This window comes from Gobio gobio (assembly GCF_949357685.1).
Source record: "Gobio gobio genome assembly, chromosome: 17".
Lineage (NCBI taxonomy): Eukaryota > Metazoa > Chordata > Actinopteri > Cypriniformes > Gobionidae > Gobio > Gobio gobio.
The window spans coordinates 15471462-15498838 of record NC_137110.1 but is presented as its reverse complement, the minus strand read 5'-3'; the positions used below and the strand labels follow the sequence as shown (position 1 = coordinate 15498838).

At 39.4% G+C, this 27377-nt stretch overlaps 1 protein-coding gene across 1 annotated transcript; it reads left to right on the top strand.

Annotated features, from left to right (window-relative positions):
* Positions 1-24611: 24611 nt before the first annotated feature.
* On the top strand, positions 24612-27377 carry LOC307141280 (trypsin-like; the record flags this gene model as incomplete). The annotated part of the gene is made up of 8 exons (XM_079841339.1): positions 24612-24660; positions 25442-25462; positions 25556-25724; positions 25834-26102; positions 26191-26336; positions 26523-26736; positions 26818-26931; positions 27373-27377. 8 exons carry the CDS (start codon positions 24612-24614, stop codon positions 27375-27377), a joined length of 987 nt encoding a protein of 328 aa, XP_079697465.1.

Here is a 27377-nt window from a genome sequence, read left to right as displayed (position 1 = left end):
TTAAAAATACAACCTATAATATTCGACAAGCAATTTTCGGTCCATTTTATTTCGCTTTACAAATTCGCGTCCACAAAATCAGTGGTTCAAATTAGACAGAAAATTCAACAGTTCACATCCGGGAACTGCAGGTATAGCAGTAGATTACCGAGCATAATCTCATCTGCTGTTAGTCGATCTCACCAACAGGTGGTGCAAGCGGCTATGACGAAGACCAGTGCAACGTGTAGAGAGAGTCATTCATTCATTAAATGGATTTACCCTTTACTGTCTATGTGATTTACAGAAATGGAGCAAGAGATACGTATTTGTGAAGATTATCAGGGCCAGTATATATGGAAAAGCTGATAAAGACACAAAAGTAGTGTTTACATTTAAGTCTTCACGGTTATTTTTGTACATGTAAGCAGCTAATGGGAAGCAATCCTAAATATGGGCAAACACAGGCATGATTTAAGTAATGACAGCTAAATGGAGTTCATGGAATTTGGCGAGAGGTTCTAATCCAATAATCATTTTAATGTATATTTAAATAAATACCCATTTCTGCAATCCCTATTCCAGATGCCTGGACTCTGAATTTGTTTACAGTTTCACATTGCACAAAGTAAGAGTATGGTTTTGTGGGCTTACGACCTATTTTCAATACTCTTCTTCATATAGCTCCTTTTCTTCTTACCTTTTTCAAGAGAAACTGGGAGGCTGCTAAAGGTCCTTCTCCGGAGTGGGGTCCTTTACCCAGGTTCTGAGTTTCTTTCTCTCTCTCTCTCTCTCTCTCTCTCTCTCTCTCTCTCTCTCTCTCTCTCTCTCTCTCTCTCTCTCTCTCTCTCTCTCTCTCTCTCTCTCTCTCCTCTCTCTCTCTCCTCTCTCTCTCTCTCTCTCTCTCTCTCTCTCTCTCTCTCTCTCTCTCTCTCTCACACACACACACACACACACGCACACACGTGTGTGCGCAATAAAGTAAGTAATTCATAAAAATCACAAGACACAATCGGACAATTGGTTATATATAAATATATTTTAATTTTTGATCGAAATTATTGCTAGGGACAAATCAGTGTCACTGGATATTGGTAGGGACCAAGCCTGCCACACGAGTCCTGAAAACTGAAGCCGACGCGTCTCGATCGCCCCCCAGGTGACTGGAAGCCGTATAGGCCATAAATCGCGCCCTCTCCATGACATGTAATGGGACATAGACAAACTTAACAATCAAATTACATTTCAAAAAATTTTTTTCCAAAGATGGTTTCTGTCATTTTTTATCACGCTGATGTTAGTTCAAGTGTTCGTTCTTTAAATAAGTTTGGTTTTAGTTAATTATTTGATGCTATATAAACGGGGGGTGTGACGTTATGATTGACAGCTGTGACTGACAGCTTCTCTGAGCGAAGTTGTCACTGAGGCACTAACAGACCTTTTTCGGGAACGTCAGGAGGAGATTGGAGCTTGAAAGTTGTTGATTAGGCGGGAGTGTGGGCGGGACCTTGACACGCCAGGGGTGTCGGACTGGGGGTAAAACCAGTACTGATTACCAGGGCCCCAAGGGGAGAGAGGGCCCTTGAAAAGTCTGGAATATATTTTAACATGGAACATGGGGGCCCATCAGGACTGCCTATGCATAGGGCCCGGGATCTTGTGCTATGTCCCTGATTGCAGCTCATCTTCGCGCTCACTACTTCACAGACTCGAGTTACCCAAGATGTCAGTGCCATATTTGAACACTGGCGGCTTCACTTACGTCAACTGAAGAGAGTGAAGACGTGTCGTCCATCTTTTTTAGCGTCCCTACTAAATTTTATGCACCTGCATATAAATAATGTGAAACTAGTTTATATATATATTTGGTGCCCCCGTCAGCACTTAGTGCCCTACGTGCAGCGCGTGATGCACGTGGTGGGAGCGGCACATTCTAGACATTCTATTCATCCATAATTGTTTTGTTATTGTTTCAAGAAAAAAGATACTATGATGGCATAAGGGACATGTACTATCCAAGAAAAGCTCATTATTGTTTAGAATTTACATTATTAACATTCTGTGATAACTATGCATATGTCCCTAACAGGGTGGGATACCTTCACGGCCAATGTCTGAACAATCTACCCATAATTATTATATGTTGATTCCCTGAGCTTGACCAATAACAGGTTAACATGTCACTATGGTAGAATGCTAAAAACATGAAAAACATGTACCTTCCCCCCCCAAAAAAAATTATGAAGACAAAATGTTACTGGATAACAGGAATGGCTCAAATCACCACTACAGTTCATGCACGTAACATCTCACCAGCAATAAAGGCTTGACACAAAGGATGGTTTGCCAACAGGATTTCCTCACTACAATAGTTCATTTCAATGCAGTTTAGAAAAAAAGGTGACTTGGAAGGGGAAGTTCTTTTTTGAAGGGTAAAGTTTCAGGATGAGATCATGGTCTATAAGGAAGTAGCAACCAAAAAATATCTCTGTAGATAAATGAATCAGTCAGCCTTGCATTCATTAGAGGTGACACTATTGACTCACTACCAGTTAGTTACTCAACATAAGGTGATAACATTTATTTCTACGGTGAACATAATCCGATAATTAAATCCTAAAATGATATTTTCCACTCTGTGGTTTCTTTAACCTCCTTTAAATAATAAGTTATTTTAATGGGTTTTTATTCATATTCTGATGTGTGTTTTTGTAATTTTATGTTTTTTTAAATGTCTATATACTTTTAATTCATTTTCATTTCAGTTTTAGTAATTTTAGTAGGCCTATATCAAGTTAAAATGAAATGTGAAATGTTTTTTAAATATTTTATTTCAGTTAAAGCCACAATATGTAACTTTTCGCCGCTCTAGGTCACTTATTCAAAACAAAGGCGTAGCTTGATGATGCCTTGTTTTCGCAGAGCTTTTATTATGCCACAGACGACTGCTTCCACTTCTTCCGTTCATGCGTATGTGGGGTAACTCAGCGCTGTTTTATCATAATTATTAGACACATCATTTGAGTGTGTTGAAAATTGTTAAAATGCTACTCTGTGAGTTCGCTCTGTGGTTACTATGAGACACTTGTTGCACAATGCAGTAAGCTCGAGTGATATTAGGCATGGTAAAACATTGTACTCGTGGTAAATCAAGAAAACGAGATTTAAACAATAAGACTGTGTCGAGCTATATAACAATCATTCGTTTTCTGTCGATGAATGTATTCAAAGTTGCTTATCTGTCTAATAAAACACATAATATACAGGGAGTGCAGAATTATTAGGCACGTTGATTTTCTGATCATATTTTTTTTCCAGGCACATTTGACCAATTCCAAACCACAGTAATCCTAATAACTACTATTGATTTAGTATTTAATAATGTATAAGTGATATATAATTGTTCATGAAGGCTGGAAATGAAAATCACCTTATATTCAGGTGTGCAGAATTATTAGGCATGTTTTCTTTTACAGATAAATTGAGCCAAAAAAGAGATTTAACTCAGACTGAAAAGTCAAAAAGTATTAAATGCCCATGAGAAGGATGCAATACTAATGCAATACTAGACATTGCAGTTAAGGCGTGACCATTGGACAGTGAAATGCTCGTTGGGTCAGCAGGATCTGACAAAAACAGGTGGTGAAGAAAAGACACCTGTTAACTGCAAAAGAATTAAGAATTAAGGTGAAGAATTAAGGGTGAAACCATCAGGAACCCTTTAGTCTCCAGCGCCACCATTTTCCAAAGCTGCAACCTACCTGGAGTCTCCAGAAGTGCAAGGTGACCAGCACCACATCCTCTAGTACCACTGTTTGAAGAATTCATCTTCCAGAATCTGGCAGTACGTTTTGGAAGTTCATTTTAGTCCATCCTGAAGTCCGTTTTGCAGAAATGGACTAAAAATGAACTCCCAAAACGTACTGCCAGATTCTGGAAGATGAATTCTTCAAACAGTGGTACTAGAGGATGTGGTGCTGGTCCTTCAAGAGTCACTCTCAACCTATCTGTCCATAAAGCCTATAAAAAAACCTTCTTCATGTATTTTACAACACTTCAGCTTGTGATTCTTATTTAGTGGGGGTCATTTTTTAGGATTCTTTACCTAACTGAAGTCTCTGAGATCCTGACACCTTGCACTTCTGGAGACTCCAGGTAGGTTGCAGCTCTGGAAAATGGTGGCGCTGGAGACTAAAGGGTTCCTGATGGTTTCACCCTTAATTCTTCACCTTAATTCTTAATTCTTTTGCGGTTAATAGGTGTCTTTTCTCCGCCACATGTTTTTGTCTGACCCTGCTGACCCAACGAGCATTTCACTGTCCAGTGGTCATGCCTTAACTGCAATGTCTAGTATTGCATTAGTATTGCATCCTTCTCATGGGCATTTAATACTTTTTGACTTTTCAGTCTGAGTTAAATCTCTTTTTTGGCTCAATTTATCTGTAAAAGAAAACATGCCTAATAATTCTGCACACCTGAATATAAGGTGTTTTTCATTTCCAGCCTTCATGAACAATTATATATCACTTATACATTATTAAATACTAAATCAATAGTAGTTATTAGGATTACTGTGGTTTGGAATTGGTCAAATGTGCCTGGAAAAAAAATATGATCAGAAAATCAACGTGCCTAATAATTCTGCACTCCCTGTGTTAAAGTGTCTTTGGTGTTTCCCTGATTACAGAAATAGAGGGTAAAACGGGTATGATAGGTGACACAGTCCATGCGTGGTTAATATGGCTTATTTCTCTGGATTTACATATTCTTGGAAACATTTGGGATAATGTAAGTACACAAGTCAACAAAATATATAACATTGTTCTAGTAGTGGTTTTTGGATATTTTAATCCAAAACATCTTATTGTGCCTTTGAAGTTTATCCTTCCAAAAATGTCCAAGTTTCGGATCATTCTGATCCTAAATAAACTTTTTCAACACCTTGGCCCAGAGCGCCAACACAGATTAAAATACGAAAGCATCATTAACATATTTTTCACTCTTTTGATATTCAATATAATGCATATCTCTCAGTACGTTTTCCTTTAAAATGGGTGCCATTTAAAAGCTTGAGATTCATAAACAGCTTCAACACTTGTTTCTCATGAAGTTTCCTGCTTGAAGAATTTTCAGTGCCATTCATCTGTCTGACATCAGAAAATGACATTTTCATGGTACAATGAACTCTTTTATCGCAAAAGTTAAATATTTCCCATGATATCACCCAAACAGTGAACTAAACTGGCTCCGGGAATAAATCCTCCAATAAAATTCCAATTTTGAACCCAACTGAACATATGCCAAAACACATACACATAAACATCGCTCAACAAATCTCTAACACTTGGCTATGCATATTTACCAGGTACGTAATTATTACATAGTGTGATGTTTCATAAGCACAGTCTAAATTTGTTTGTACTGTCTTATGTTAGGTTTATCTCTACATCCTTGTACAGTCTATTCTATAGTTCCTGCAATACTTGTTTCAGCAGTTTTTTCCACAATGACTTGCTATTTTGAAATTCCTTTGAAATGTAACTGTCATTGGAAGTGCTTCCAACATACGTCATCTCAAGTTTTTTACAGTGCTGTAAAAGAGAACATGGCTTATTTAAGTAGCTACATACAAAATGTGTAAAGACCTGAAAATAACTGAATGCACATTTTTTGTATTGCCAATATTTTGTAGGTATTGTTGCTAATACTGTTCTGTTCTTTATGGACAAGCTCTGATCTAAAGCAATTTAAAGTATATTCTGAATATAGGAAAACCCCTCTGGAGGAACCTGAGCTTACAAGCCTTGCTCAAAGCCAGAATAGTCATTGTCATCCCCTCAACCAGCAGTCTTCTGATTACCAGCCCTGAACTTTAGCCATTGTTACACCTGCCCTATTTTGTAAATGAATTTTCGTGTCTGCACATAATCCAAGATAAGTAAAAAGCAAAACATACCTTTTGGAACGTCACCTTTTTAAAGTCACTGTTTTATGAGTGACAAAGTGTAATTGATGGGCGAAAACATTTGCTATAGAATAAGTTAAGAAACTTTCAATACATTTTGAAAGTGAGATTAACTGGTTTGTTGAACTGCATTCTGTGTTAAAGGTCTGTTTTAAAAGTACACGTTTAAATGAATTACTGTATTACTGGTGCTTCAGCATACTATTCTTTATGTGTCTTTATGTTTTCTTTATGTGGGTCAATGTCATGATGTTCAATTTTGATTTTGTTTTTTAATACATAAAAATGCAATTCACACAATGACCTCTTTTATGTTTGAGGGCATAAAGTTAAAAATGTCATGATCATTCTACTGTCTTGATATCATAATGAGGAAAAAAGCCTTATTGAAAAAAATAAATTCTTGAAAACAAAACCCTAGATAGTTTGGTAAAATATATTATTTCCAGTCAGGATTTAGACCATATCATAGTACTGAGACTGCTCTCATTAGCGTTACAAATGATTTGCTCTTAACATCCGATCGTGGTTGTATCTCTCTATAAGTGTTACTCGATCTTAGCGCTGCATTCGATACTATCGACTACAACATTCTTCTGAATAGACTCGAAAATTATGTTGGCATTAGTGGATTTGCATTAGCATGGTTCAAATCATTCTTATCTGACCGCTATCAGTTTGTAGCAGTAAATGAAGAGATGTCACACCGATCACAAGTTCAGTATGGAGTACCGCAAGGCTCAGTGCTAGGACCGCTGCTTTTCACCCTGTACATGCTACCACTGGGAGATATCATTAGGAAGCATGGCGTTAGTTTTCATTGTTGTGCTGACGATCCTCAGCTCTATATTTCTTCACGCCCTGATAAAACTTACCAATTCAAAAGCTTGACGGAATGCATAGTTGATATAAAACATTGGATGACTAATTTCCTACAACTTAATTCTGAAAAAAACTTTTAATTATTGGACAAAAAACCTCTGCACGTAGTAACAGAATACTGTCTAACACTTGATGGCTGCTCTGTCAAGTCCTCGTCATCAGTTAGGAACCTGGGTGTGCTCTTTGATACCAATCTCTCACTTGAAAGTCACGTTTCCAGAATCTGCATTCTTCCATCTTAAACATATATCTAAATTACGGCACATGCTTTCAATGCAAAATGCTGAACAGTTAGTTAATGCGTTCATGAGCTCAAGGCTAGATTATTGTAATGCTCTACTGGGTGGTTGCCCTGCTCGCTTAATAAATAAACTCTAGCTGGTCCAAAACGCAGCAGCTCGAGTTCTTAGAACCAGGAAGTATGACCATATTAGCCAGGTTCTGTCAACACTGCAGGCTCCCTAACAAACATTGTATAAACTTTAAAATCTTGCTTATTACTTATAAAGTACTAAATGCTTTAGCTCCCCAGTACTTGAGCGAGCTCTTAACGCATTATACTCCATCACGTCTATTGCGGTCTCAAAACTCTGGCTGCTTTGAAGCAATCTGTGTTGCAAAAGCGCTATATAAATGAAGGTGACTTGACTTGATTATTATTATTTCTTAGAAAAACTGTTTTAACAAAACGGTTTCACTGCTTCTTAAAGTGACACTATTATGATATTTTAAAGGCTCCAAATTTTGTGTTGAGGTCTCCTACTACAGGTTTAAATGCATCAAAGCTCAAAAAACACTTTCATTTTCTCATAATATACATTGCACATCACCACATTGTTCAATGATTCTCAAAAGACTCGTCGGATGAATCAGTCTCGCTGCCTTCACTTTCTCTCTGAATTATTGTAAATACAAGTTTAGGCAAAAATTGCACATGAACGCCCTCTGATGTCGTGTTTACCACACAAATTCCCAAGATGGGTGTGCCATAAACTTTAAACATTATTGCTGTGTCAGGTATGACTTACTAGGTTTTTCCCATAACAGATGTTGTCTTGTCATTAATGTAATGCATATTTACATCATAATTTGAAGCGTATTGTATGTTTTATATACAGCGGAAATTAGCCTGCATTTGACCGAAATTACAGAATCAGCAGAAGGTGTACAGCATCATGAATGTTTATATGATTGTCAGTGCATATGACACTACAAGAATAAACCTGGTGTCCACCATGATTCCTGTTCATTCGAAAGTCCTTCCTTTCCCTGAGCCTACTCTGCTCTGATTGGCCAGATGGCCAAGTCTGTTGGGATTGGTCTACCATGTGTTTCGGAAGCTAAACGTCCATTACCATCAGGCCGTGTGTCCACCAAAGTATTTTTAGCCAGATGAAAACGCTAGGTGCTCAACTGAAAACGCCTTGCTGTGGGCGCTTGAGGACGTTTTGGCAGCGCAGCGTTTTTTTTAATTTTTTTAGTTGAGACACTTTGCTTGCTATGATACAGAATATCCACAGAAGTGTAACTCATTTCACAGATAGTTGGTTTCTGTATTGTTATAAAAATGCAGATACAATGTAAAGTATTTGCTCTGACTCTTGTTTTAAATTGTTTTGTTCCGTTATTATATGCTTCTTCTTGTCTGTTGACGTTGTACAAGTGATTGGATGGCTGGGTGAAAAGTGACAGTGATGAGCGCTGCATTTTACTCAAAGTTGAACATTCTTCAACTCTTGGTAACCAGTAAAAAACGCAGAGTGCTCAGCACTTGAGCGTAAAATACTCTCTCACCGCCTCGTTACGCTCATGGCGTTCTAAAAAGGTGCTGCTCCCATTGAAAACAATTGGATAAGCCAGCCAGCCGCATGAAAAAACGCTTTGGTGGACACACGGCCTAAACTTCAGCTCCGTCCGGCAACTTCCTAAATCAGCGATTGTACACACTGTAAAGACAGTAACAATCATGTCGATTCTACCATATCAATCCAAGTGTGAGCCTGATGATGAAACATTGGAAGAACTAGTATTCAACCCGAACCTCCATCGCAAGGACGACTTGAGCAGGACGTTTCTCAGTGATAGGCTACTCATTTTGAGGTCATTATGAGATGTTGCAACTGTAATTCACCATCAGCATTAACAAGTGTATGTCCATCAACAAACCGATGTGTATGTTTCTAATTTATTAGCCTATAACTATTATCTAACGCTATGACTAATGTAACAAACGTTACTTGCTCCATCCTTTATCTTTACTCAAAGTAGTAAGAACGACAGACAATCTGCATTAATAGACACAGTTTTAGGAAATAGTGGCCCACAGACGCTTAGCAGAAGTATTTCAGTAAGACTAGTTAGCTGGTTAGCCGCATACGTACACAATATAAAACATAAAACTACGTATTTTGAACACCCAGAAAATATGTACATCAATAATTATTCACTTACAGGTTGTGATTCTGAGGAGCAAGCTGGTCTGAATACCAGACCTATCTTTCAAGAGTAAGTGTTTTGTGAATCTTTGAGAAGCAGTCGTCAGTAAAATGACGTTTGAGGGCTGGTCAATTTGTTCATGGCAAGCATTATGCAAATGTCTTTCCTAGTGACGTAGAACCGCAATAGGATTCAAAATACAAAGGACTCGTATAGGCGGTTCAGAGTCGATTCTTTCTTTTGGGAGACGATAACTTTATTTATCATGCACTTTTGACTTTACAACTTTGCAGAACGTTTACATTCACAAAAAGCTATATTACATACAGCATGAAAAGGAATATTCGAAAAACCATAATATGGGCAATTTAATATTTGAAGTCTTTTGTCCCCAAAAATAATATTTGTGTGTATATATATATAAATTGTATATATATATATATATATATATATATATATATATATATATATATATATATATATATATATATATATATATATATATATATATATATATATTACATTTTTTACATTTAGTCATTTAGCAGACGCTTTTATCCAAAGCGACTTACAAATGAGAGCAATAGAAGCAACTACAACAGTCAGAGGCTACAGTATGCAAGTGCTGTAACAAGTCTCAGTTAATCTAACACAGAACACACAGGATTTTTTTTAATTTTTTTAAATAAATTAGACAGACAGAAAAATGAATAGAATGTTAAGTGCTATTCTTGATTGGTCAGGTGCTGCTGGAAGAGATGCGTCTTTAGATGTTTTTTGAAAATGGCTACAGACTCGGCTGCTCGAATTGAGATAGGCAGGTCATTCCACCAGGTGGGGGCAGTCCAGGAAAAGGTCCGTGACAGTGATTTCATGCCTCTCTGGTATGGCACCACAAGGCGTCGTTCACTGGTAGAACGCAAACTCCTGGAGGGTGTGTATGTCTGAACAAGTGAGTTAAGGTAAATTGGTGCAGAGCCAGTGGTTGCTTTGAAGGCGAGTACCAGTGCCTTGAATTTGATGCGAGCGGCTATTGGTAGCCAGTGGAGTCTGATGAAGAGAGGCGTGACGTGCGCTCTCTTCGGCTCGTTAAAGATCACCCTCGCCGCTGCATTCTGGATCTGTTGCAAGGGTTTGATAGTGCATGTCGGAAGGCCTGCTAGAAGAGCATTACAGTAGTCCAGTCTGGAGAGAACAAGAGCTTGGACCAAGAGTTGTGTGGTCAGCTCAGATAGGAAGGGTCTAATCTTCCTAATGTTGTATAATGCAAATCTGCAGGACCGGGTTGTTGCAGTAATGTGGTCAGTGAATTTTAGCTGATCATCGATCACAACTCCAAGATTCCTGGCTGTCCTGGACGGAGTTATGGTTGATGATCCTAGCTGAATGGAGAGATTGTGATGAAGTGCTGGGTTGGCTGAGACCACAAGCAGTTCAGTCTTTGCAAGGTTGAGTTGCAGGTGATGCTCCTTCGTCCAGGCAGAAATGTCTGTTAGGCAGGAAGCAATACGAACACCAACCGTGGGATCATCTGGTTGAAATGAGAAGTAGAGTTGAGTGTCGTCTGCATAGCAGTGATAGGAAAAGCCATGTTTCTGAATGGCCGATCCCAGTGATGACATTTAGATGGAGAAGAGAAGTGGTCCAAGCACTGAGCCCTGTGGAACTCCAGTGGCTAGATGATGTGACTTAGACACTTCACCTCTCCATGACACCCTGAAGGACCTACCTGAGAGGTAAGACTTGAGCCACTGGAGAGCAGTTCCTGAGATGCCCATCTTCATGAGAGTTGACAGGAGGATCTGGTGGTTAACTGTGTCAAAAGCAGCAGACAAATCCAGTAAGATAAGTACTGTGGATCTGGAAGCCGCTCTTGCCTGCCTCAGTGCCTCCGTAACCGAGAGCAGGGCAGTCTCAGTTGAGATGCCGCTTTTGAAGCCTGATTGGTTGATATCCAGGAGGTTGTTCTGTTCAAGAAACGTAGAGAGCTGGTTAAAAACAACTCGCTCGAGTGTCTTTGCAATGAAAGGCAGAAGGGATACCGGTCTGTAGTTTTCTAAAAGTGCTGGGTTCATAGAGTGTTTCTTAAGCAGTGGGGTTACCCGAGCCTGCTTAAATGCTGTGGGGAAAGTCCCGGTGTGAAGAGAGGTGTTGACAATGTGAGTGAGTGCAGGAGTAACAGAAGAAAAAATGGCCTGAAGGAGGTGAGTGGGGATAGGGTCAAGCGGACAGGTAGTGGGGTGGTTGGAAAGGATGAGTTTGGAGACTTCAGCTTCAGAGAGCAGAGAAAAAGAGGGGAGTGTATGTGTTATGGTTGTTGAGATGTGCGTGTCGGTTTGTGGTGCGGAGAATTGGCTGCTGATGGAGGAGGTTTTTTGTGTGAAAAATGATGCAAAGTCATCAGCTGTAAGAGTTGATGAAGGGGGGGGGGGGCGAAGAGAACGTTCTGAAGAGTGCACGAGAGTCAGAGCAGTTGTGTATTTTGTTGTGATAGTATGTAGTTTTAGCAGTGGAGACGTTACTAGAGAAAGAAGCGAGAAGAGACTGATACAGGGTCAGGTCAGTAGTGTTTTTAGTTTTGCGCCACTTCCTCTCTGCCGCCCGGAGCCCAGAGCGATGTTCGCGGAGAACATCAGACAGCCAGGGGGCAGAGGGAGTGGTGCGGGCTGGCCTGGATGAAACGGGACAGAAGTTGTCGAAGCAAGATGTTAGAGTGGAGCAAAGAGTGTCAGTAGCACTGTTAGTGTCCAGTGCTGAGAACTGAGCAGGTGGAGGGAGTGGGGAGGAAACCATAGTGGATAGATGGGAGGGAGAGAGTGAGCGTAGATTACGCCGAAAGGTAATCAGCGGAGGAGTGTGTGTTGTGTTAGGAGTTAGTAGGAGGTTAAGAGTGATGAGAAAGTGATCTGAGGTGTGTAAAGGAGTAACTAAAGTGACGTCTGTGGAGCAGTAGCGTGTGTAGATAAGATCAAGATGGTTACCTGATTTATGAGTAGCTGTAGTAGATACTCGCTTAAGATCAAATGAGGTCAGAAGAGTGGTGAAGTCTGCAGCCTGGGGTTTATCAAGGTGAATGTTGAAGTCACCGAGCAGTACCAGAGGAGTGCCATCCTCAGGGAAGTGAGAGAGTAACATATCCAATTCCTCCAGGAAGTTACCCAGTTGACCTGGAGGACGATAAATAACTACAACATGGATTTTAGCAGGGTGAGTGACAGTGAGACAGTGACTTCTGGTTTGATCCAGGTTTCAGTTAGAGCCATGAGACTGAGATGTGAATGAGTGGAAATAGATGAAATAAAGTCTGCTTTGTTTACAGCAGACTGGCAATTCCAGAGACCAATTGGAATGGACATTAAATATTTATATATGGACATTATATATATACACACTCACCTAAATGATTATTAGGAACACCTGTTCAATTTCATATTAATGCAATTATCTAATCAACCAATCACAAAATGCCTTGTTGATGCTAGAGGTCAGAGGAGAATGGGCCGACTGATTCAAGCTGATAGAAGAGCAACTTTGACTGAAATAACCACTCATTACAACCGAGGTATGCAGCAAAGCATTTGTGAAGCCACAACACGCACAACCTTGTGGCGGATGGGCTACAACAGCAGAAGACCCCACCGGGTACCACTCATCTCCACTACAAATAGAAAAAAGAAAAATTGGACAGTTGAAGACTGGAAAAATGTTGGCTGGTCTGATGAGTCTCGATTTCTGTTGAGACATTCAGATGGTAGAGTCAGAATTTGGCAAAAACAGAATGAGAACATGGATCCATCATGCCTTGTTACCACTGTGCAGGCTGGTGGTGGTGGTGTAATGGTGTGGGGGATGTTTTCTTGGCACACTTTAGGCCCCTTAGTGCCAATTGGGCATTGTTTAAATGCCACGGCCTACCTGAGTATTGTTTCTGACCATGTCCATCCCTTTATGACCACCATGTACCCATCCTCTGATGGCTTCTTCCAGCAGGATAATGCACCATGTCACAAAACTCGAATCATTTCAAATTGGTTTGAACATGACAATGAGTTCACTGTACTAAAATGGCCCCCACAGTCACCAGATCTCAACCCAATAGAGCATCTTTGGGATGTGGTGGAACGGGAGCTTCGTGCCCTGGATGTGCATCCCACAAATCTCCATCAACTGCAAGATGCTATCCTATCAATATGGGCCCACATTTCTAAAGAATGCTTTCAGCACCTTGTTGAATCAATGCCACGTAGAATTAAAGCAGTTCTGAAGGCGAAAGGGGGTCAAACACAGTATTAGTATGGTGTTCCTAATAATCCTTAGGTGAGTATATATATATCTATATATATATATCTATATATATATATATATATATATATATATATATACACCGATCAGGCATAACATTTTGACAAAAAACAGGTGACAGGTGAAGTGAATAACACTGATTATCTCTTCATCACGGCACTTGTTAGTGGGTGGGATATTAGGCAGCAAGTGAATATTTTGTCCTCAAAGTAGCAGGAAAAATGGGCAAGCGTAAAGATTTGAGTGAGTTTAAAGGGCCAATTTGTGATGGCTAGACGACTGAGTCAGAGCCTCTCTAAAACTGCAGCTCTTGGGGTGTTCCTGGTCTGAAGTGGTCAGTATCTATCAAAAGTGGTCCAAGGAAGGAACAGTGGTGAACCGGCGACAGGGTCATGGGCAGCCAAGGCTCACTGATGCAAGGCTCATTGTGTGGTCCGATCAAACAGACAAGCTACTGTAGCTCAAATTGCTCAAGAAGTTATGCAAGAAAGAAAGGTGTCAGAATACCCAGTGCATCGCAGTTTGTTGTGTATGGGGCTGCATAGCAGCAGACTAGTCAGTGTGCCCATGCTGACCCCTGTCCACCGCCGAAAGCACCAACAGTGGGCATGTGAGCATCGGAACTGGACCACGCAGCAATGGAAGAAGGTGGCCTGGTCTGATGAATCACGTTTTCTTTTACATCACATGGATGGCCGGGGGGTGTGTGCCTCGCTTACCCGGGGAACACATGGCACCAGGATGCACTATGGAAAGAAGACAAGCCGGCGGAGGCAGGGTGATGCTCTAGGCAATGTTCTGCTGGGAAACCTTGGGTCCTGCCATCCATGTGGATGTTATTTCAACACGTACCGCCTACCCAAGCATTGTTGCAGATCATGTACACCTTTTCATGGAAAGGTATTCCCTGGTGGCTGTGTCCTCTTTCAGCAGGATAATGCGCCCTGCCACAAAGCAAAAAAGGTTCAGGAATGGTTTGAGGAGCACAACAATGGTTTGAGGTGTTGACTTGGCCTCCAAATTCCCCTGATCTCAATCCAATAAACTGTATTATTTAGATGAATTATTTGCCACATCGTGTAATTAATTCGATTAAAAATGTAAATCACTCGACCGCCCTAATATATATATATATATATATATATATATATATATATATATATATATATATATATATATATATATATATATATATATATATATATATATATAAATAAAATCAACAAAGAAATACACCTCCCCATAATAGTCTACAAAGTCATCAAGCTTAGAATCCTGTTTTGTCATCCTTGTGCCCTTGAATAAATTATTTCAATAAAGGATAATCTGATTCACAAACAACAAAGTAATTCTATGTTTGACGTGCTTTATTAGGGTTCTACAGTCTGCTCTAAAGCCTTTTGATCTCTGATTAATGAGCCCATTTTAAGACAATTCGATGTTAGGCTGATAGAAGGCTTATTCTAAGGCCAACTTTCAGGATTCTGCATTCTTTATTTTGCCGGATCTTGAGATCTGTGATGTCACAATTATGTTAAAGGTAAGAGTAATGGAACGGAAACCTGAGAGCCAGACTGATCACGTCTGCACAGCCACTAGACAATCACAAAAAAAAACATTAAAGAGGTCCAAGAAATCTAAATCATATATATAGCACCTGTCAAAAGTTTGGAAAAATTACCATTTTAATCTTACAATGTAGATTTGCTGCTTAAAAACATTTTTATCATTATTATGCATGCTGAAAACGGCTTTTGTTGAAAACAACATTTTTGTGAAAATTGTGATTTTTTTTGCACCACTGAATAGACCTATAAGATAGTTGGCCTTTTATATGTTAATAGCAATAATTTCTTAATTCCACACTTTTTTGTTATTCTTAATTTAAAATAAAATAGCCACAACAAATAGCTAGATATCATTCCCTCAACATAAGATGTCGTGGTCACTAGGAAAACATGTAGTTCCCTCAACATCGCATTTTGAGGCCACAACTTCACATCTTTACCTCAACAAAATGATCTTGTGGCCAAAACATATTATCATGTTCCCACCAGTTAATTTGTCGTGGCCTCGACAAATAAGTGAACCGAAAATGTCCAACTTCCGTTTCATGCTGCCTTTTAACTTTTCCTTCCTGGCTGCACCCGAAATTGCATACTTTCAGTATACTTTCACAGTACTAGGTAAAGAGACACATACAATGAAGGGGAAAATAAAGCAAATGCATAACAATGAATACAAATATAAACAATAATAATAATAAAAAAGAAACAATCAGTGAATGGATTTAAAAGACTATTGGATGGGATGGATAAAAATGTTATTATTACATATTATTTTATGTTCTTATGTATTCTTTTAACACTTATTGATAATTAACTTAATTCGAATGATGCCCATATGACATTGCATGAAATATGATATAATAAAATAGTAGGCCTATGATATAGGTTAATATAGCTAACCATTTAATTTCACAGTTTTTGTCATTGTCAATTTAAAATAAAATATTAATATACATTTCTAATAATCCCAGGTTGCTATGGTCACATTGGTGACGTTTATCTATTGATCTATTTTCGAACTATTTAGGTTGCAGCATATGTCAGTCCCTCAACATAATCTTGAGGCCATGACTTGACATCCTTTGTGCTCACGCGATGTGGTTACCTTGACAAAATGATCTCATTTAATTAACTGTAAACCTGTCTCTCAAATATGATTGGTTGATTGGAATGTTGTTTCAGGATCGACAGGAATGTTGAAAACCCAGGAACATGTTCTACTTAGTAAAATCACATTCATGCTTTGCATACTAAAAATAATGTGAAAAAATGAAAGAGAAAGTTTAAATCTTGACTAAAGACACATCTCTTTAGCCAGGCATTAACATAATACATCTCCTAACCTTTTACTCCAGTTATATCAGATCAAATGCACATGATTATCTTTGCTTAAAATGTTATGAACAGCAGCTACGCTAATTACTTTCCATTTGTTTTTCTGTTTTATCTCATGATGCCCATCCCGAGGTAACTAGAGAATACGTTCCAGTTTGGATCCAGCCTCTTACGAAGACTTCAGATGACCCAACACCTGTGAAGAGACACCAACTCCAACTAGGAATTCAGATGACGCAAACTCTGAATCAACAGGCACTAATGCAAAATGTTCTTTTTCACAATTTATAATAATTTCTTCAATGAGCTTATTGTTTTTGCCTAAAATGTATACATGATGTTAGCTCCCTGCCAGGGCTGTAACCACCATAGACATTGAGGGGGACAAGTCCCCCCTAATAATTAGAAATGGCCAAATTGTACCCCCCAATATTTGATACTCTTGATGCTGCTCTGCTGTACTCCATTATGTAACACTCTGTTTGTTATTAAGATGACAAAAATATCCGATAATATCCAGTAATGCAAACTACACAACATTTTAATTAAATCTCACTGTTGTGAATTGAAAATATGCCATTATACATGATTCATGTAAATCATAACTGAATTTGATGTGACAAGAAACATTTTTTTCTACGTATTAGACATACAAATAGTCAAGTCAAGTCAAGTCAACTTTATTTATATAGCGCTTTTAACAATGTAGATTGTTTCAAAGCAGCTTTACAGTGTTAAACAGGAAAATAATGCAGCATAATTTTATTCAGCTGTATAGCCATTCTGGAAAAATTTCAAGTATCATACAGTGACAGTGTGGGCTTTAGATCAATAATTTGATCAGTAATTTAGTTTAAATGGTTAATTTAGTTTATTATTTAGATGTATTTCGATGTTTAGTTGAAAAATTTAGTGTCCCCAACTGAGCACGCCAAGCCAGAGGCAACAGTGGCAAGGAAACCAAAACCCCATTAGGTGACCTAATGGAGAAAAATAAACCTTGGGAGAAACCAGGCTCAGTCGGGGTGCCAGTTCTCCTCTGGCCAATTAACAAACAGCGTATTATTATTATTATTCTGGCAGTTTTACAGCTCGGAGGTCATAATAGATCAGAATATTCGAGGGATCGGGGGCAACATGCTGGAGACGGGTTTATTGAGGATGATGTTGATTAAATAATTATTAAAGTGCAATATTCGAATGATCGGAGGCAACACGCTGGAGACGGGTTTATTGAGATGCCGTGTCGATGAGGCAGTTTCAGGGGGAGTCTAATCACGGTCTCCCAGACACTTCGGGGTCCTGTGTTGGTCTTCTCTGGGCGCAGGTCCACCATCTGATCTGGATACGGCCCGGATCCAGCTGACTGCAGTAAACCTCGGGATAAAACAGACAGACTATCATTAGCGTAGATGCCATTCTTCTGATGATGTAACGAGTACATCAGGTGTTATGGGTAGTGTTCCCGGTTCCGGCTGACCTAGTTAATGCAGCCTAACAATCATTTCATTGAAAAAGTGTTTTATGTGTATGCCACAGTAAAGAGATGTGTTTTTAGTCTAGATTTAAACTGACAGAGTGTGTCTGCTTCCCGAACAATGTTAGGAAGACTGTTCCAGAGTTTAGGTGCTAAATAGGAAAACGATCGACCGCCTGCAGTTGATTTGGATATTCTCGGTATGATCAACTGGCCAGAATTTTGAGACCGCAGTAGACGTGATGGAGTATAATATGTTAAGAGCTCGCTCAAGTATTGGGGAGCTAAACCATTTAGTGCTTTGTAAGTAATAAGTAAGATTTTAAAATTTATGCGATGTTTAATAGGCAGCCAGTGCAGTGTTGACAGAACTGGGCTAATATGGTCATACTTCCTGGTTCTAGTAAGAACTCGAGCTGCTGCGTTTTGGACCAGCTGGAGTTTATTTATTAAGCGAGCAGGGCAACCACCCAGTAGAGCATTACAATAATCTAACCTTGAGGTCATGAACGCATGAACTAACTGTTCAGCATTTTGCATTGAGAGCATGTGCCGTAATTTAGATATATTTTTAAGATGGTAGAAAGCAGTTTTACAGATGCTAGAAACGTGGCTTTCAAACGAAAGATTGGTATCAAAGAGCACACCCAGGTTCCTCACTGACGATGAGGACTTGACAGAACAGCCATCAAGTGTTAGACAGTATTCTAGGTTACTACTTGTGGAGCTTTTTTGTCCAATAATTAAAAATTCAGTTTTTTCTGAATTGAGTTGCAGGAAATTACCAGTCATCCAATGTTTTATATCAGCTATGCATTCCGTTAATCTTGTGAATTGGTAAGTTTCTTTAGGGCGTGAAGAAATATAGAGCTGAGTATCGTCAGCATAACAATGAAAACTAACGCCATGCTTCCTAATGATATCTCCCAGTGGTAGCATGTACAGGGTGAAGAGTAGCGGTCCTAGCACTGAGCCTTGTGGTAATCCATACTGAACTTGCGATCGGTGTGACATATCTTCATTTACTACTACAAACTGATAACGGTCGCATAGGTATGATTTAAACCATGATAATGCAATTCCACTAATACCTACATAATTTTCGGTCTATTCAAAAGAATGTTGTGGTCGATAGTATCAAATGCAGCGCTAAGATCGAGTAACACTAATAGAGAGATACAGCCACGATCGGATGATAAGAGCAAATCATTTGTAACTCTGACGAGAGCAGTCTCAGTGCTATGATACGGTCTAAATCCTGACTGGAAATCCTCACAGATACCATTTCTTTCTAAAAAGGAACATAATTGTGAAGACACTGCCTTTTCAAGTATTTTTGACAGAAAGGGTAGATTTGAGATTGGTCTATAATTGACTAAATCTGTAGGATCAAGTTGCGGTTTTTTAATAAGTGGTTTAATAATAGCCAACTTAAAAGTTTTTGGTACATATCCTAATGACAAAGATGAATTAATGATATTAAGAAGAGGATCTATGACCTCTGGTAGCATCTCTTTTAATAGCCTAGTTGGTATAGGGTCGAGCATACATGTTGTCGATTTTGATGATTTAACGAGTTTAGCCAATTCTTCTTCTCCTATAGCAGTGAATGAGTGTAATTTTTCCTCAGTGACACTACAATGCTCTGTCTGATGTGATGCTGTATTAGACGGCTGCATGGTTAAAAATTTTTTCCTAATATTATCAATCTTACATGTGAAAAAGTTCATAAAGTCATTACTGCTGTGCTGTTTACAATCATCAGAAGTTGAAGCTTTATTTTTGGTTAATTTAGCCACTGTATCGAATAAATACCTTGGGTTGTGTTTGTTTTCTTCCAAGAGAGTTGAGAAATAAGCAGATCTAGCAGTTTTTACAGCCTTTCTGTATGTGATCATGTGCTCTTTCCACGAATTACGAAATACCTCTAATTTTGTTTTCTTCCAGCTGCGCTCCATTTTTCTGGCTGCTGTTTTAAGGGCCCGGGTGTGCTCGTTGTACCACGGCGTTGGACTATTTTCTTTAATCTTCTTTAAGCGCAGAGGAGCAACTGTGTCTAAAGTACTGCAAAAGAGAGAGTCAATAGTTTCTGTTGCAACATCGAGTTCTTCTATACTATCTGGGATGCTGAGCAGATGATACTGATGAGGGAGATTATTTAAAAAGCAATCTTTAGTAGCGGCAGTGGTTGTCCTGCCATTTTTAAAGCGAGGGGGCGGCTTTGCAACCTTAGCTAAATTAAGTATACATGATACTAAGTAATGATCTGAGATGTCATCGCTCTGCTGCAGAATTTCAATGGTATCAACATTTATTCCATGTGACAATATTAGGTCTAAAGTATGATTATGGCGATGAGTGGCTCCTGACACGTGTTGCCTAACTCCAATAGAGTTTAGTGTGTCTTTAAATGCTAATCCCAATACGTCTTTTCCGTTGTCAACATGGATATTAAAATCACCAACAATTAGTACTTTATCTACGGCCAGTACTAACTCTGATAGAAAATCAGCAAATTCTTTGATAAAGTCTGTATTATGCCCAGGTGGCCTGTATACAGTAGCTAGCACAAATGTTGAACGGGTTTTATCATGTACACTACATAGCGTTACATAAAGCACCAAAACTTCGAAGGAATTATATTTGAAACTAGACTTCTGAGTAATACTGAAGATATTATTATAAATTACAGCAACCCCTCCCCCTTTACCTTTCAGACGCGGCTCATGTTTATAACAATAATCTTGGGGGGTGGACTCATTTAAGGTAATGTAGTCGTCAGGTTTTAGACAAATAAGAGTGAATGTGTGCATATTTTAAAAAGATATTATTTGCAAATATACTATATTGCCTAAAGTATTGGTACACCCCTCCAAATCATTGAATTCAGGTGTTCCAATCACTTCCATGGCCAAAGGTGTATGAAATCGAGCATCTAGGCATGCAGACTTCAACAAACATTTGTGAAAGAACGGGTCGCTTGCAGGAGCTCAGTGAATTCAAGCGTGGTGCCGTGATAGGTTGCCACCTGTGCAATAAATCTATTCATGAAATGTTCTCACTAAATATTCTACGGTCCACTGTTAGTGGTATTATAACAAAGTGGAAGCAATTGGGAACAACAGCAACAGACCACGTAAAATAACAGAGCGGGGGCAGTGCATACTGAGGCACACAGACCTCCAAACTTTGTGTGGCCTTCAGATTAGCTCAAGAACAGTGTGTAGAGAGCCTCATGGAATGGGTTTCCATGGTAGAGCAGCTGCATCCAAACCTTACATCAAAAAGTGCAATGCAAACTGCTGGATGCAGTGGTGTAAAGCACGCCGCCACTGGACTCTAGAGCAGTGGAGACGTGTTCTCTGGAGTGATGAACCACGCTTCTCTGTCTGGCAATCTAATGGACAAGTCTGGGTTTGGTGGTTTTCAGGAGAACGGTACTTGCCTGACTGCATTGTGCCAAGTGTACAGTTTGGTGGAGGGGGATTATGGTATGGGGTTGTTTTTCAGGGGTTTATTTTGGACAATTTCATGCTCCCAACTTTGTGGGAACAGTTTGGGGATGGCCCCTTCCTGTTCAAACATGACTGCTTTTAATTTTAATGATTATAACTGACAACTAAGGAAAATCCCAAATTCAGTATCTCAGAAAATTTGAATATTGTGAAAAGATTCAATATTGAATACACCTGATTGATTGGACACTTGACAGTTGTCCAAAAGCAGCCATTGACACCTTGCACAAGGAGGGCAAGACACAAAAGGTCATTTCAAAAGAGGCGGGCTGTTCACAGAGTTCTGTGTCCAAGCACATTAATAGAGAGGCGAAGGGATGGAAAAGATGTGGTAGAAAAAGTGTATAAGCAATAGGGATAACCGCACCCTGGAGAGGATTGTGAAACAAAACCCATTCAAAAATTGGGGGAGATTCACAAAGAGTGGACTGCAGCTGGAGTCAGTGCTTTAAGAACCACTACGCACAAACGTATGCAAGACATCGGGTTCAGCTGTCGCATTCCTTGTGTCAAACCACTCTTGAACAACAGACAGCGTCAGAAGCATCTCGCCTGGGCTAAAGACAAAAAGGTCTGGACTGCTGCTGAATGGTCCAAAGTTATGTTCTCTGATGAAAGTACATTTTACATTTCCTTTGGAAATCAGGGTCCCAGAATCTGGATGAAGAGAGGAGAAGCACACAATCTACATTGCTTGAGGTCCAGTGTAAAGTTTCCACAGTCAGTGATGGTTTGGGGTGCCATGTCATCTGCTGGTGTTGGTCCACTGTGTTTTCTGAGGTTCAAGGTCAACGCAGCCGTATACATGGAAGTTTTCGAGCACTTCATGCTTCCTGCTGCTGATCAACTTTATGGAGATGCAGATTTCATTTTCCAACAGGACTTGGCACCTGCACACAGTGCCAAAGCAACCAGTACCTGGCTTAAGGACCATGGTATCCCTGTTCTTAATTGGCCAGCAAACTCGCCTGACCTTAACCCCATAGAAAATCTATGGGGTATTGTGAAGAGGAAGATTAGATATGCCAGACTCAATAATGCAGAAGAGCTGAAGGCCACTATCAGAGCAACCTGAGCTCTCATAACACCTGAGCAGTGCCACAGACTGATCGACTCCATGCCACGCCGCATTGCTGCAGTGATTCAGGCAAAAGGAGCCCCAACAAAGTATTGAGTGCTGTACATGCTCACACTTTTCATGTTCATACTTTAAAAATACTCTTTGTATTGGTCTTAAGTAATATTCAAATTTTCTGAGATAAAGAATTTGGGATTTTCCTTAGTTGTCAGTTATAATCATCAAAATTAAAATAAATAAACATTTGAAATACAATCACCTAAAGGATTATTAGGAACACCTGTTCAATTTCTCATTAATGCAATTATCTAATCAACCAATCACATGGCAGTTGCTTCAATGCATTTAGGGGTGTGGTCCTGGTCAAGACAATCTCCTAAACTCCAAACTGAATGTCAGAATGGGAAAGAAAGGTGATTTAAGCAATTTTGAGCGTGGCATGGTTGTTGGTGCCAGACGGGCCGGTCTGAGTATTTCACAATCTGCTCAGTTACTGGGATTTTCATGCACAACCATTTCTAGGGTTTACAAAGAATGGTGTGAAAAGGGAAAAACATCCAGTATGCGGAAGTCCTGTGGGCGAAAATGCCTTGTTGATGCTAGAGGTCAGAGGAGAATGGGCCGACTGATTCAAGCTGATGGAAGAGCAACTTTGACTGAAATAACCACTCGTTACAACCGAGGTATGCAGCAAAGCATTTGTGAAGCCACAACACGCACAACCTTGAGGCGGATGGGCTACAACAGCAGAAGACCCCACCGGGGACCACTCATCTCCACTACAAATAGGAAAAAGAGGCTAAAATTTGCACAAGCTCACCAAAATTGGACAATTGAAGACTGGAAAAATGTTGGCTGGTCTGATGAGTCTCGATTTCTGTTGAGACATTCAGATGGTAGAGTCAGAATTTGGCGTAAACAGAATGAGAACATGGATCCATCATGCCTTGTTACCACTGTGCAGGCTGGTGGTGGTGGTGTAATGGTGTGGGGATGTTTTCTTGGCACACTTTAGGCCCCTTAGTGCCAATTGGGCATTGTTTAAATGCCATGGCCTACCTGAGCATTGTTTCTGACCATGTCCATCCCTTTATGACCACCACGTACCCATCCTCTGATGGCTACTTCCAGAAGGATAATACACCATGTCACAAAGCTTGAATCATTTCAAATTGGTTTCTTGAACATGACAATGAGTTCACTGTACTAAAATGGCCCCCACAGTCACCAGATCTCAACTCAATAGAGCATCTTTGGGATGTGGTGGAACGGGAGCTTCGTGCCCTGGATGTGCATCCCACAAATCTCCATCAACTGCAAGATGCTATCCTATCAATATGGGCCAACATTTCTAAAGAATGCTTTCAGCACCTTGTTGAATCAATGCCACGTAGAATTAAAGCAGTTCTGAAGGCGAAAGGGGGTCAAACACAGTATTAGAATGGTGTTCCTAATAATCCTTAGGTGAGTATATACATATATATATATATATATATATATATATATATATATATATGTATATGTGTGTAATGAATTAATATAATATACAAGTTTCACTTTTGAATGGAATTAGTGAAATAAATCAACTTTTTGATGATATTCTAATTATATGACCAGCACCTGTAGTGTAGTTTACCTCATAACTACAATATGAACTTTTACATACTTATTTCTTTTACTTTACTTCCTTTAATCCATTTTATTCCTTTAGTTATTTAATTCCTTATAATCATTAAACCAATAATACCCCCCCCCACACACACACACACACCAAAAACACGCCACCTCTGATAACAGATCACTCTAAATTGTAATGTTGACACATGCATTTTCTATAAAGCTGCTCTGAAACTATGTATTGTGAAAAGTGCTATACAAATAAATGTGAATTGAATTTAAGAGGATGACAAAAAAATGAGGAGGAGCATTAGGAAAAAAGAAGTGGGCAGGTAAGTGAGTTATGAAAGGGGCAATTTGAGAAGCACAACAATATATAAAAGGGGCTGTAAGAATCACTTTGTATCAAATTACCACAAGCATTCATTCTGCTAAAGAACAGAGGGACTGTGTGAAGATGTGGAAATCAACGTGTGTCACTTTGACCCTGCTCCTGTGTGTCAAAGGTAATGTCTCATGATATATCTGTTAAAGTGAGGATAACTGTTAACAAAGTGAATATACTTTTGTTTTCTTTGTGACAGCACATAAGAGCAGTCTGCTATGAAAATAATGACTTATTAACTTGAAACTTGTAGTTGATTCATATGGCTGATTCTTTTGACTGGTAACTCATGGATTAGTGAGTTATTTGAAACGCTTTATTATAAGAACCATTTGTTCATCAATCAGACACAACAGTGTAATCATGAAAAAATTACTCTTATGATTCGGTTCTCGTGCCAGTGCAAGAAAAACTGCAGCATCTTTGTGAGAAATACGTAAATATAACTTATGCACTCCAACAAATTTTGTTATTTTCTTTTTTATGTTTCTGATTTATGACACTTTTTGTGGCGCACAGATTAAAAACCGCTGATAAAGGACAAATTGGAGATGAAGGGGAAAAACGCATCTAAGTTCACAGTGACTATTCTTTCATAAGATACTAAGCAAACTTTGGGATTTCTGTACTGCAATGATCAAGAGAAATAATCTATTTAAATTCTCTTTCTGGGCCATATTCTGTTAATAATCCAGGAACAGAAGAAGCCCATAAATGTTCAACATTGGAAATGGGGCTAATGTCACTTGTTGAATAGTTGGGGGAAAGAAGGATGCTAATTGTGCGTAATTTTTGCCCAGAGATATGTCTCACAAGTTAAATACCATTAACAGAGTAAGGAGTCATTATTAAGAGAAACATTTAGTTGAATTTTATTAATTTCTTTATTTCTGCCCTTGCAGGTTCACTTTCTCAGCTGAATGGTAAGAGCTTCTCTCTTTCTTCAGATGTCAACATCAAGTCAAATAGTTCATGTAGAAATGCTTATGTGAACAATCCTTCTCCCTTTCTCATAGTTTGCGGAAAAGCCCCTCTAAACACTCGTATTGTGGGTGGTGTGGATGCCTCTGAAGGGTCGTGGCCGTGGCAGGTCAGTCTGCACAGCTCTACCCTTGGAGGTCATTTCTGCGGAGGCTCTCTCATCAACAATGAATGGGTGCTGACAGCAGCTCACTGTTTCCCTGGGTAAGATTCACCTAAACACTCATATGAACTTATTTTGTTTTAATTGAAAAAATGTACTTGGTATATTGTTTTGTTCTTTTCTCTCGTTCATGTTCTCTGACTGATTCAGTGTCAGCACATCCAGTCTGAGTGTGTACTTGGGAAGGAGGACACAGGAGGAAGATGATGCCAATGAAGTCATGAGAACTGTGAGAACGAAAATCGTTCACAGATTTTACAACAGCAACACACATGACAATGACATCGCTCTGCTGCGCCTGTCCTCTACAGTTACCTTCAATAACTACATTAGACCCGTGTGTCTGGCAGCCCAGAACAGCGTCTTCAGTACCGGCACCAGCGGTTGGATCACAGGCTGGGGAAATGTTCAAGCTGGAGGTAGAAAACACACACACACACAACCCATCAATTCATTAACTTCTAACATCACCAATTAATAATTATGTATGCGTTTGTGTACGTTCAGTGAGCCTACCTGATCCTGGTACTCTGCAGGAGACTATAGTTCCAGTGGTGGACAATACTCGATGTAATTCTCTGCTGGGTTCTGGAGCTGTTACCAACAACATGATCTGTGCTGGTTTAACACAGGGAGGCAAAGACACCTGCCAGGTACAACAAACAACCAGATTATTACTACAATATAAGCATGTACAGCCGTAGCTTCTGTGGGGCACAGGTTGGAGTGCAGACCCGGACTGCCATTTTCCTGTCACGTGTAACTTTCCCATCCTGATAAAAAGGCCCCAAAATGTAAAAAAACATCTAATTTGTCTTTCTGTTTGTCTCTCTCTGTAGGGGGATTCTGGTGGTCCCATGGTGAGTCTGCAGTGTTCAGCGTGGGTTCAGGCTGGCATCACCAGCTGGGGGCGTGGTTGTGCCGATCCCAACTCTCCTGGGGTGTACACCCGCGTGTCTCGATATCAGTCTTGGATCACGAGCAACATCGGTCAGAACCTGCCGGGATTTGTCACCTTCAACCCCCCAAACTCATGCTCCTCTGCCAGCCTAAGTAAAACTCTCTCTCAGACACCTACACACGTATATCCACCTAAAGCATACTCGTTTGATTAATGCTGGTTTGTATGTGCAGCCTCAACCTCCTGCAGGGGAAGATGCAACGAGAAGTACAACATTTTAAATCGCTGCAACTGCAATACTAACTGCACAACAAAATGCTGCAGTGATTACAGACAGCGTTGTGCCAGTAAGTCCAAACACATTAATTTCCATAATACACAAAGAAACGCAATCATAATTCACTTAGAAACAAAATATCAAACCTTGTGGCATCTGCAAACAAATGATGCTTTTACTTTTAATTGACTGGTCTTGAGGTAATAGTTAATACATGTGAAGTCAGGGTTTTTGTCTTCATTTTGAACAATATATCTATTGATTTGTATTACATTAATTTAAAACCTAACAAAAGTTCTTTGTATGAAATGTCTTGCTTTAAAAATATATATTTATTTAAAATAAATGACACTTGCTTTGATATTTTAAAATGTATTGGGGATATACAGATCAAAGTATGTTTTATTACTGCTCACCATATCATGCATTAAACATACACTTTGCATGTCCAAAAGAGACCAAAAGTAACTCTCTCTTGTTCCAACTCACTTTTGTATTTGTGTCTCTGCAGTGTGA